At 39.8% G+C, this 13,843-nt stretch overlaps 1 protein-coding gene across 1 annotated transcript in view; it reads right to left on the bottom strand.

Annotated features, from left to right (window-relative positions):
* The window catches only part of LOC131226653 (uridine 5'-monophosphate synthase), a 49,388-nt gene that overhangs the window by 15,777 nt on the left and 19,768 nt on the right, over positions 1 to 13,843 (bottom strand). The window contains exons 3-5 of the mRNA XM_058222261.1: positions 11,321 to 11,403; positions 11,112 to 11,199; positions 10,772 to 11,026 (exon numbers count right to left, since the gene is read on the bottom strand). Coding sequence (XP_058078244.1) covers positions 10,772 to 11,026; positions 11,112 to 11,199; positions 11,321 to 11,403 — 426 coding nt within the window. The remainder of the gene's footprint in view (positions 1 to 10,771; positions 11,027 to 11,111; positions 11,200 to 11,320; positions 11,404 to 13,843) is intronic.

The raw sequence follows: 13,843 nt of genomic DNA, 5'->3' as shown, positions 1-13,843 counted from the left end.
AGAATACGGCACAGAATATAAAGTTCTCAACCTAGGTTGGAGAATTTAATGGGGACTTGGACCCGCAAGCTGCCGAGCTCGGAGGCAGGTGCTTCACATTCCCCCGCCGCCCAAAACCACTTACCTTTCCAATCTTTATTGGAGGTGGGAAGTCGGGTTATCAGATCCGGGGTACATTGGGGTCTGGCCGAGAAGTAATACCAGGCCGGGTCGGACTTGTCACACTTGGCCATGTATAAGTACAGAAACTCGTCCGGTGTCAGGTGCTGATTCTTCACCCGATGCCAAAGAATGAAGGTAGAAACTACGATCCAGCAAGCGTTCGGAGCAAACTGGCCCGGGGCCAGCTTCAGTTGTGCGGATACCAAACGCACAAGCGGATGGATGGAAAATTGAAGTCCACACTAAAGGGCGTAGACAAATATGGCAATCTCCCCGTCAGCAGGGGCACCTGGATGATCCAGATGAGAGGAGGCTCGGATATGCACCGAGTCAGGAATTTGGTAGTCAGCACGGATCTAGGCCATCTGAGACTCAACCAACCGAGCTCCCGGGGACTGCCTCTTTGGGTCTACCTCCTGAAGGACTGGCCTTAGACCTTCCCGCCAGGTCCCGAGGCGCCTTCTTTGGCCTCTCGCCTCGACTCTTGGCTTGTGGGCCCGCAATCTTCTTAGTCTGCGGGCGTAACGGTACAGCTTCCAGGGGACCCTCGGAGTCTCCGAGCTCCGAGCCTGAGACCTCCGGCTTGGAGTCCACATACGTCCCTCGAATCCCTTGGACTTCGTCAGAATTACTCGACATAATGGAAAAAAGAGCTAAAGCAGTGGACTCACAGCGCTTTAGGCGATTTACTCTGGGAGAAATTCTCTATTCCGGCGACTTCCTCCAAGCAGAACCCCTTCCCCGACTAACGGAATCCCGTTATCCGGCAAGAAAAACCCTTTCCCAGCAGGCAAGACCCCTTCTCCGACTAACGGGAATCCCTTTATCCGGCAGAAAAAACCCTTTGTTAATGTTGAGACATTGGTTTGTATAAGTCATTATGGGCACTCACTTGTATATTCTAAATGAAATTTCAAATTTTCCCTTATGCTTACTTGTCCATTCTGCGCTCATCTGCTTACTCTGATGAAAGAATATATATATATATATATATATATATATATATATATATTCGAATTTGACCATCCTTTAAGGTTAACACTTAGGTTTTTGGGAAACGAGTCATAGACTCGGGTCCTGAAAAAGCGGGGCGTTACAGTTGATATCAGAGCATAGTTTGGACAAACTTGGCCTTGGGAAATGATCTTATACAAGCCTTAAATGTCTAAAGTTAGGATGTTTGAAATTGGAAATTGGAACTTAGGTGAATCTCCCTTAGACTTAGAAGAATGATTGAGAATGTAGAAACTCAAGCTTAGGTTCCCTCACAACTAATTTAGATAATCATTTGAACTGATGTGGAATCCCTTATGAGTAGGAGACACTGAGAATATAGAGACCCAAAATCTTAGGTTCCCTTAGAATTATTAGAACAAATATTTGAACTTACGAGAACTTCATCTGTAGCTAGGAGGAATTGAGGATGTAGAAAATCAAAATGTTAGGCCCCCTGGACAGTTGTTTGGATAACCATGGAACTTAGAAATGTACTTAGATTCCCTTTGGAATTGTTGGAGTACCATTCAAACTTATGTGAGATTCCCTTGAGTTAAGGGAGGTTGAGAACTTAGAAACTTAAAACTTTAGGCCATTTGTACATCTCAGGTTTAGTCATACCTTGATTTCCATGAAAACTACCGGAATTGTTGTTTGAACTTAGGAATTAAATTCATGTACCGTGGAAGAACAAATACCCACTATGACATATTTGAGGTCGAATAAAAACATTCCTTAGACTTGACTCTCAAAGAACATTTTAGGAATTTAGTATTCATACTCTTGCTATAATTTCCCTTAGTTAGAGATAAACATTGTCACAACACCTCGTGAATGAAATGAACTTAAACTTCGTAGGAAATTTCTTATCCCCAAGATTGTACATAGGATCAAGCATAAACACTCTCTGAACTCAAGAAATCATACAATGAATGTAATTTGAATTCCCTAACACATCTTCTTACTTAGATATAACATTTCCCACAAGTTTCAGCATGAAAAAGTTAGTTAGAGGTGAACTTATAGAATCTTAGATAAATTTTCAACCATAGGCTGATCATGTCAAGGCTAGATTTGAAACCCTAGATGAACTCAGCATATTTCAAACTCAAAATTCCATGTAGGAATTTGGTCATGGAATTTTTAAGTAGTGCACTTGGTGATCAGAGTGCGCGCTGGAAGCGTGATGGTCATTCACGCCAATTCACGTAAACTTTCGGGTGCTCTCATTTAAAAAGTTAAAAGATTACGTGATATTTTCCATAGATCTAGAATAATCAGGATCACAGGTTGATAAAATTATGTGTATGCGATGTGTACGCGGTTTCACTCAAGTTCTAAGTCCTAGAAAATCTCAACGATCTCAATGCCCTGATCAAGCAAAGTATCGGGATTTAGTAGGATTATGGATTGATACTATTAATCCTCTATTCTGCGTAGGCAAAGGATCAATGTATCGGGCTCAAACCCACTACAACCACTTATCCGTGACAGCTCGAACACGGGAAACCAGAAAATCGTATTATTCTTTAGATATCAGGGACTATCATTAAGGGTAGAAGAAAATGAAGGAAAGGACAAGATATTGTTAGTAGCGGTCGCCTAAATAAACTTGTAATCTTAGTAGAGGTGATAGGACACTGGATGAAGATAAACAAGTAAATCCTTGGTATTGGTTAATGCTAGAACGGTTTCAAACGATTAGTAGAAATTGATATGCTAGGCTAGATTCTCAAGGGATGTGGTACGTTTAAATATAACTTGTTAACAGTACAGGACGTGATTGCACAAATGAGAAATAGAGCCCACTACTAAAATGAAATTACTGCTTGTAATGTTAACATTTAGGGGTACACCTAACAAATCTCAGGACGAGATTTCTGTTTAGGGGGGTAGATTGTAACACCCCGTACTTTTGCGTACTCGGGTGTTATAATGAAAGCCTAATTTAGTATAAACACCAATCAAGTCGTCTATCTCCGAGATAGATTATTGAGTCATCGGAGAAACCTAATTTAGGATTTTAATAACCTTGCTAAACAACTGAATTTCACGTTAGTTATCGTAGGCTTTAGACCACATGAACCACTAATTGTTCAACTTATGACATGATCATTAATAGTCTAACCATACGATTACAAGATCAATCATAGGTTTACATTATGCACCTGTTCAACCGCAAGATCGACCATCCACTCATTCATTGTGGATCATAGAACGTCTTGATTGGCCCACTAGCACTAAAGTCCACTTAGATGGGTCTTAAGGGTTCAAATCATTGAGATCACCATTGATTTCCACGTAAGCAGTCTCCAAGGCCACTATTGTATGAAGTAGACCAGATTTGATCATTTGTCTCAATTTTTGAAGCACTAGCCAGTTGACCCACTGATTTATCATGTTCCAGACAACCTAATGATACATCAGCTCCCAAACCATACTACATAGCGTAATCGTGAACCTAATTAGTGGTTCTAGTCAGAATTAAGACAGTAGGAATAATCTTCAGCTGTCTAACGAGTCGTCTAGCCATCCATCAATACCTGGGAGAATCATTGGAACAGACCGGACCATTCATTAACAACCTCAGTCCCTGGATCACTAACGTTAGAGCCACACCGCTATCAGGCCTACAACACTCAAACCCATAGCCCAAATGGGCAATCGTCTTAAACCCGGCTCCTAGAAGCAAAATGCATTGTTAGAAGCCCACTTGAATAGTCCCTAGGACCTTTCCGACCGTTGGTGTTCAAGAACAACGCGATCTGGTCGACAGATCAATGAAATTCCAAGGCTGAGAGCTAAAAACATAGGAGAATGGCCCACTTGATCTTTGGATCTGCCTAGTTCTTGATTAAAAGTCCTTACAGGGACCCCCGAACCAAATGGATGGGGTGGATTTGGAAAGTACATCTCAGTGGGCCCCACATGGGGTGGTGTGCATACTAGAGACGGTGCACCAGCCGTGCACCGAACCTGCCTGCTAGGTCAAACAAGGTTTGACCCGAGCCTTGCTAAAAAAGGAGAGGTTTTTCCTCTCTTTTTCCCTTTTTCCCGCCGCTGGAATTTTAAACGGACCAAGCCATTTTTGGTCACGAGATGGCCCACCATCTGGCCCCACTCGTATAATCCAGGCCGTTCATCGTGTCCACGACATGAGACTGACCAAAACCCGAACAAAACCTCACATGCGGGACCCCGTACGTGCACACGATGATGGCCACAACTGGACGGCGTGCATCAGATATGTGTTTCTAGCCCGGTAAAAACGGACCGTTTGTGATCAATACAAGCCATCAAAAACTAATCCAAACCGTCCACCTTGTAGAGCCCTAAAACACAGCTAAAAACCTGTTGGTCCCACACTTTGAAGCTCACATACGTGGCTACGAATTACTAGCACAAATGGGCACGTGTGCAGCACTCTCCGAAAATGAAAACTCTCGTTTTCTTCCCTGCTCTGTTGGCGATCCGCGTGAGGCAAAAACCTCACATACCAGCCCTCTAGGTAAGCATATGTCGGCCATCCATTTGTTGCTCACGTGTTAGGGCTTTCTATGGACAACCAACAGCAAAACCACCCTAGTATTAGCTGTTTGAACGAAACCGGACGCTGGGATCAAATCCCAGCCTTCCATTCACATCCAACGGACCTGAGAGTGTTGGAGTCCCTACAAGAAGGGAGAGAAAATGCCCTATCCCTCCCATTCTTGCGGCAGCCATGAAAAGCCAGCAATCTCCTGCCAAGTCCGAACCCACCAGAAAAATCCACTCGGAGCTTCACTCCGATCGTGCTTCAAGTTTCATACCGTCCCTACGGACTGTCCTGAAGAATGAAAAGGGAGAAAGAAGCCCTCAAGAAGGAGACGCCATTAACGGCAGCCTTCTTCCCCACCGCAAAACGTCAACCGGGTCGTGTCACACCGAGATGCTGGGTCGTCCAGTGGTTTCACTAAACCTACAATAGATGAAAGAAATGAGGAGAGGAAGATAGAGAGGAAGAAAAAAAAAGAAGTAAGAAAACGAGAGAGAGGGATGTGCGACTGCCACCGCCGCTGTCGCACCAGGCTGCCAAGTTCGAGTCGTGCGTCGGGCTCAATCAGGCCCTGATGTGCTCGGGGTTGGTTTGGGAGTCAAGCAACAAAGGAAGAGAATGAGGGAGAAAAGCAGGGGAAGGGAAAAAGAGAAACAGTGGGAGAGGGAGAGAGAGGTGGTGCACGTTGCACCAACTCGAAACCGTGCCGAGTTTGGGGTGACACCAGCTCGCTGAACTGACCAAACTCCAGCAAGTTGCTGGTCATTTAGTTGCCGGTTCACGGAGTTAGGGAAGAGCCAGGAAGAAGGAAATGGGGAAAGAAAAGAGGAAGAAGAAGGAGAGGTTGGTCGGGTTGATGGCTGAGTTGACTCGGCTGAAACCGAGTCCAGTCGATTTGAGTTGTGTTGGTTTGTTCAGGCTCTCTGTTGGGCATTCCAACAAGGTGGAAAGAAGAGAGAAAGAAGGGAGTTGAGCCCTAACTCACTGCCGAGTTAACTCAGCACCGAGTCTGACTGGCTTAAGTCAAGCTTGGGAGTGGTCTAGGCATGGCTGGATTCCAGCATAGAGAGAGGGAAAGCGAGAGGAAAGGAAGAGAAAGGAAGCAAGAAGAGAGCGAGTGAGTGGGAGTGAAGCCGCACTAGCTCGACTCGACTAAGGAGTTGACTCAGGACCGAGTTAACTCGCTGGAATAGGAGTTGGGCCACACTCAAATCCTGCTGAGGTATAAACTCTCCACCCTCTCGTGTTGTGAATTACTTTTAATTATTTGATTAGATGTTATAGCTATTAAACTTGTATTTCTCAAACCTTGACCTTAAGTGAGACTGTGGGTCAAAGTCCACTAAATGATGTGATCAAAACCCTAACTATAGGATAGATTATAGGTTGACGTTCATTAGATAGCATAGTTAAGACCCCAACTATCATGAATCTTAAGCATGAATAGCCTGTTACGTATATTAGTGTTTAATATAATAAATAAAACTGTAATTATTAGACATTCACATTTTATCTACTATCCTTAAATATTATCATGACTAGACTCATTATCGATAACTATTATTATTATCTTTAGAAAATATTATCATTTTCATTATGTGATTAGTATAGTTCTCGTTAATATGGTTATTAGTATTAGTCCTTATTATATTAAATTGCTATCATTATTACTTGTATTATTTAATAGATTAGTAGTCATTATAAGGATATTAGATAATGTGGATATATTTAGATATAAACTTGTGAATTATCATTATTAGTATTGACTAATTAATACTTCTACTATGAATATTAGCTAAGAATAGCCATTAGTAAATTATCTATACTAATTTTAGTTATGTTAGACAAATAAAATAAAATAATATCATTATTAGACACTAGTGTTTGGTTTTTATCACTCTTAAATATTATCATTGATAGTAGATCATGATATTAATTATCATCATGACGATTACTATTACTATGTTAGCTAATATGAATTATAACACCAATACTGATAGTTATTTTCTAATTATTAATTTACATTATAAATAATGGTACACCAGCTAGAATTCAAATCCTAGGATCTAAACATTTAACTAAACCCTAGGATGAAAACCTTAATTTTGCATTAAAAACCCTAAGGATAAATAACTAAAACCCTACGCTATGATCTTAAACCCTAGGTAGTGTGTGGAACTTGGATCTAATGGTACAAGTTCCTAATTTATGGTAGGAATTGATTTTTAAGGGCGCACGCACCTCCTAGCGAGACGTAGACGGTTCAAAGTATAAGGTGATGATTCTTCCCCTTGAGCTTTCCATTTTCCCATTAGCTTAAGTTATAGTTTGTATTTTAATTTATATTTGATATCTCCCTTTTATAATCACATGTGTTATCTGGTGGAAATTGAATTGCTATATTACATGTTTAATGTTCATCCTGTATATTTGTTCATGCTTGTGTATTATTTATGGATTGCTTATGGAATTTAAACTGGTACATTGGTGGGAAACCCCCACTTATAAATATACACCCATACTTGGAATGTAACTGAATCGGCGGTGATTGCAATGGACCTTCAATCTACTGGTTATTGAGTGGTGGTCTAGATGGATCATTGATGTGGGCCTACCATCCAGGGTTGTTGTGTTCAACGATTTTCAAGGATGGTCTTTTATCGCATGATTCTGATACTCGCCCTATGTGGCCTACTTTGATATCACCCTATGTGGCTTTGTTTTAGTATTTTCCCTATATGGGTTCGATGTTTTATACTATACAACCATGCGATGGTAAGCCCTATATACTGTAATATGATTGGCCACTAGTCGATGGGTTTCCATTAAACATCCTAAGGTGGTAATCTCATGAGCCGGGGATGGTGGTCATGGGACACTATGCCCGAGTTATTGGCCTACGCTGGGCTCTGAGCTCCCCGTAGTGACCTTTGAGCTTATTAAACCTGCTGGTTGTAAATGGATTAATAATGGTTTGGCTAATCATGCATACATGGCACAGACCAGCATCTATTGTTATCGTACGTGATATACGTATTGTTCCGACTGGATGATTTTTCCCAGGTTCGATGATTACATGGGTGACGAGCCCACTGTCTGCACGGATGAGCATCCCCGGGGCGATGATTGCATACTTCACGCATCCATGCATCTAATAAGACCTGCATCATGTATTGTTTTGTATGCTTTGATTTATAACTATGCTTACATAATGCGGCGGTGTGTAATCTTGAGGGGAATTCACACTGAGTTGGCCACTCATCCATCAAATATACAACCGTACAGGTAGTACAGGTAGCTTAAGTGATATGCAGGTTCAGACTGATGAGGAGCCGTTACGATGGTCAAGGATGTGTGGTAGTACCTGTTAAGGAAGGTGCACGACCTTGTGGCTTTCGTTATATATTTCTTTTATATTTCTCATGTATGTAAATCTTGTAATTATTAATGTTGAGACATTGGTTTGTATAAGTCATTATAGGCACTCACTTGTATATTCTATATGAAATTTGAAATTTTCCCTTATGCTTACTTGTCCATTCTATGCTCATCTGCTTACTCTAATGAAAATATATATATATATATATGAATTTGACCATCCTTTAAGGTTAACACTCAGGTTTTTGGGAAACGAGTCATATACTCGGGTCCAAAAAATGCGGGGCGTTACAAAGGGTCCCCTGTTTAAGCCAAGGTCTCCTTTGCTCACCTTTCTATGCAGGTCCAGGGTTCATTTTGAGTCCTCAGCATTGAGTGGAGGGTGGTCCAAATTTTGACATCAACAAATAAGAATAATAATTTCAAAAAAAGATACAAAATTGACTGATATAGCCCATTCAACCTTTTTTTCTTGGCCCAAAAATTTTTGGAAAAGAAGTGTATGGAAAATAGGGGGAAATGTAAAACATTAAGAATATATGTATCTTTGTGTTTTCAAGATGTATTCAATGATGTATAAAACTATTCATTGATAAGTATGTTGTCTATCAACTTAACCTGCTGATGGAAATATTGGGAGAAACTTCTGGAAATGTCACATGTATAGTGTAATTTATTACACTATGAGGGAAACATTGGGAAAACTTTAGGTTAAAAAATGTGGAATTTTTTAGTGAAACTTGAGGAGATGTTAAATAAAACATGATTATACACTTAGAACCATATATATGAATATCAGTATCGAATTGGCCAATACGGCCGTATCGTATCCGTATCAGCACGAGATGATACGCGATACGGGGTTGTATAGGCCCGAAACGAAAAAATTGACCCGTATCGGCCGATACGGGGAGTATCGACACCAATACAGGGCCGATATGGCCGATATAGGCCAATAAGCCCATAAAAGCCCAATTTTGCTCTCCTTTTTTTCAAAATTTTCCTCATCTCCTTTTCTTCTTTTTTCATTTAAACCATGGAAGAAGCTCAAAAACTCATTTTAGGCTAGATCTAGATTTAGACCTATTTTAGGATCAAAACAAATGATATGAATGGGATTCAACAAATCGAAGCATAGTTGACTTTTATGGGAAAAATCAGAAAGAATGGTAAACCTTCACTTTCATTTTTTATATGTTCATCTTCTTTTTGTTGTATTTCAATGTAATGAGCCTTAGTTCACCAAATCATGCTTGATTTCTATTCAATTAGGGCCCATTTAGTTAACCTTCAACAAGTCAAACTGACAAACAACACTCTCATCAAAGAATGGTCCGATACACCATCATATGCATGTCTAAGATACCAAAAAAAAAAATGAAGAAGAAAAAGAAGATTGTTTCTTGAATATCTTATTTTTCTCTTTTTCTCCCTGATATTTTCCTTAATTCTTTGGCTTAAAAAAATTCTGACCGATACGACCCCAGTATCGATACACGACGTTGTAGCGTATCATTTTCCCATCGGGCCGATATGCCAACCAATACCAATATTCAGAACCATGCTTAGAACTCAAAATATTACAACAAAGAAAAATAATATGCAAAATAGTTTTCCATTGTTGGGGGACAACCATGCAATGTCGGACCAAATTATGCCCCAAAAACCTTCTCCGACCACAATGTCCAACAAATTTGTGTTTTGATGTGAAACAACTCAAGTGGAGTTACCTTTAAAAAAATTTATATATATATATATAAAAAAAAAAAAAAAAAAAAAAAAAAAAACTCAAGTGGAGTTGCTAAAATAGAACTACAAAGAGAATCCCTAAAAATTTAATAAATAAAAAAAAAAAAAATTTAAAAAAGAAGAAGAAGAAGAAGAAGAAGCAAGCATACTTTTTTTTTCCTGATATTCAATTATTTACATAAGTTTCAGTCGAAATATCGCAAGTATCATCCAAATATCAACTATATATCAGCAAAATGTGAAAAGAAAATTCTACAGGATGGCTAAAGACCAGCCATGCTTTATGGGGTAGAATGTTGGGTAGTTAAGGAACAACATATCCATAGGATGCGTACCAGAAATGAGGATGTTAAAATGGATGAGTAGCAAGACAAGGAAGGATAGAATTAGAAATAAATGCATTCGACGGTATTTAGGAGTAGCACCAATGGGTGACAAGATGAGGGAAAGTAGACTTGGATGGTTTGGTCATGTGCAGCAGAGACCAAGAATTGCACTGGTTAGGAGGACCTGGTACAAGTTGAAGGCTCTAAAGGGGAAGGGGAAGGCCCAAAAGGATGTAAGGGTAGTAAGAAAAGACTTAATGACCTATGGTCTATCTGAAGTTATGGCCCTTGATAGAGAGGAATTGCAGAAAAGGATTCATGTAGCCAACCCCAATTAGCTGGGATAAGGCTTAGATGATGATGATTGGCAAAAAATCATAGATATCATAGATATTTGTGAATTATCGCAATGTATCAGCCTGTAATCATCAATACATGGGAATTTTTGTATTTCCTGATGGTTTCATATCACTGACCTGTGATACCAAAAATATTGGCCAATGCATACATTGAATGTTGCCTTTAAAAACACTTGAATGATATTTTGAATCTTGAAACAGTTTTTATTTACTGACAAATAAGCGCATAATTAACAGGGAATAAATTGGAGAAGAAAAGGGCTTACAGAATATGGAGTGTTGTATTGCTGGCCCAATGAATCGCCTCCAGTAACCATTTGAACTCCTGGTGTAGCATGAATTAATGATGGATTTACCGGTCCCCCTTGCCATGATGCTGGATTGACTGATATGAACCCAATGACAAAATCTGAATGATCTTCAGCAATTTTCACTGCTGCAGACGTGTAGTCTCCCGTGGCAAGATTACCAGCTGAGCTCATTTCAGCAAGTAATAGCAGGCCCCTACCCCGAGGCAAACCCTGTCATACCAAAATAAATTAGGCGCATCCCGAATTTCAGGCATTACAGGTGAATTGACATGATAAATGAAGTTTGAAAGTAAACCTTCAATTTCAGACCATCCACAATGCCTGGGCCGGAGATTATGTGGGCATTAACTATATCTGCCAAGTCCAATATTCGAAAGATACCTCTGCACAGAAAAGAGGCAAGGATGTTCAAGCAAGACAACAATTGCTAGTAACTAATACAGAAATCAAGATAAAATAATCAACAAAATTGATGTTCCGTGAGAGATGAAAGTTGAAACTCACCCTTCATATTGCATAGTCACCGTATTTCCAATGTCAGCAAATTTACGATCCTCAAAGATTAAGAAACTGTGTCTATCTGCAATCTTCAGAAAATAGTTCAACCAGCTTCTGAGTCATAACCTAGCTATAAGTCAACATAAAAATGATAACAAAAAAAATAAAAAATAAAAAACCACCTACTTGATAGAAACTTGGCTAAACATATGTGAATTGACAAAGCCCAGTCATTTTTCAACTGGTATAACAAGTGATGGTAAAGTAATATGATAATGCATTCAGCGCATCTCAGTATGATGCCTAAACATCATGAACCTTGTCAAAAGTAGCAGCAAAAAAATCAGGTCTAACAATAAAGGAAAACCAACAAATATCAGGACCAGACAGCTTTCATCTGGAGTATGAAGAGTAGAGCCCACTAAAATGCATACAGAGATATCTCGGCATGCATTTTCGCATCAATCCATGATTTAAAAAAGAAAAAGATTCACAGAATTAGCAAATGCGGTCGACAAGATCTCTATGGTCAAAATGATTGGTACAGGAAGACTTGTATAACCAAAATAGGACCAAGAGTATGCAAAGCAAATCTCCTTGGAAAGGGCTAAAATGGAACTAAATTACCTTTCCGGCAAAGCATGTTGTCTATTCAAACCTGCCCTTGGAGACAGTTGTATCACTTTTACTCCTGGTTACCCTGGCCCTACTCTTAATTAATTTTCACAGGTTCAAACTTTTAGGAGTCTTTGGATGCATGAAACTGGAAAGCATGCTAGTGAGGAAAGATTTTTCAAGGAATCAACATCCTTGGTAGCAAAGAAAGCAAAAAAAGGGCAAGTTTGTGGAAAGGGAAACCGCTGAGAAGCAACTTTCACGTTCTTGGACTGTTTGAAAGTTCAAGGAAATTGTGAGACTTCACAAGGTACTCATCATGACTATAACTACAAACCACAAAGTTTGTGGGGCACTTCAGTCGCACTTTATAGAAGCTTTTGAGGACTAAGCAACACTTCTCTAGCATATATCATCCTTAGACAGATGGACAAACCAAGGTGGCTAATTGGAGCCTTCATAACATTTTCAGAGTATCATAAGCAACAATACATCTCAATAGGATTTAGCTTTACCCCAAGCCAAGCATTCTTACAATAACTTAGTTAACCGTACCATGAGAAAAAATCCCATTTCATATCGTGAATGACAGAAGTCCACATCACATACTCAACCTAGTACCATTTATCGGTAAAAATGCTACTGCATTTGTTGAACACAACCGACACTTGCAAGAGCAAACAAAGTAGAATATTAAAGAGAGGAATGGCAAATACCAAGAGGCTGTGAATAAACACCACCAACACTTGCAAGCGCAAACAAAGGAGAAGATCATAGAGAGGAATGTCAACTATGAAGAGGTTGCGAACCAACACCAATGATAAAAGATAATGAAGGCAACTTGGTTATGCTTTGTCTATGCAAAGAGAAGTTTCTGACAGAACTAATAACGGGATCAAGTATAAGAAGAGTAAGCAACTTCCACTTCCTTGGACAGTTTGAAAGTTCAAGGAAATTGTGAGACTTCATGGGATGCTCATGACTATTACTCCAGACCGCGAAGCTTCTGAGGACCAAGCATCAGTTCTCTAGCACATATCGGCCTCAGAAGGACAGCCAAACCAAGGTAGCCAATAAGAGTCTTCATAACATTTTCAGAGTATCATAGGCAATAATATATCTCAGTACGATTTAGCTTTATCCCAAGCATAGCATTCCTACAACAGTTCAATTAACCGTACCATGAGAAAATCCCCGACTTGGTACCATTATCAGTACAAATTGAGGGAGAGGCGATACTGGTGCGTTTTTAGAACACATCCATGACTTGCAAGAACAAACAAAGAAGAAGATTGAGGAGAGGAATGTCAAACACCAAGAAGCTGAAAACAAACACCACAGACTTGTAAATGCAAACAAAGGAGAAGATAGATGAGAGAAATGTCAACTACGAAGAGGTTGCGAACAAACACTACCAGTAAAAAATATATAGCAAACGCAACTTGGTTATGGTTTACCTGAGCAAAGAAAAGTTCTAAGGGAACTAATAACAAGATCAAGTATAAGAAGATTGGCCATGCTTAGTCAACAAGAATTTGGGTGACAATGCCTATGAGATCGAGTTGACAGATGACCTACATATCTCACTGACTTTCAACATGGCTTATCTATTCAAGACCATGGCGAGGTGTCTAATGTGCAAGGTGGAGTTTGCTAATATGGGAAAACAACCCCGAGAGAAAATTAAGGAAAAATATTAAACAAATGTTGTGCATAGAGACTATCGACACCCAACAAGGCAAATATAGGTAGTACTTGATGAAATGGAAAACCAAGCCATAAGTGCATGTAGTTACAAGCAATGAATTGAAACGGTTGGATAGTAACTATACTACTTGTATGAAGAATCAACTCATAGAGTCAACTTCTTTCCAGCCCGTAGGGAATGATGCAATTGTAAGCCCAAGGCCGACC

This window comes from Magnolia sinica, chromosome 15 (assembly GCF_029962835.1).
Source record: "Magnolia sinica isolate HGM2019 chromosome 15, MsV1, whole genome shotgun sequence".
Taxonomy (NCBI): Eukaryota; Viridiplantae; Streptophyta; class Magnoliopsida; order Magnoliales; family Magnoliaceae; genus Magnolia; species Magnolia sinica.
Note: the sequence above shows the minus strand (reverse complement) of the source record. Positions and strands in the feature narration are given on the sequence as shown.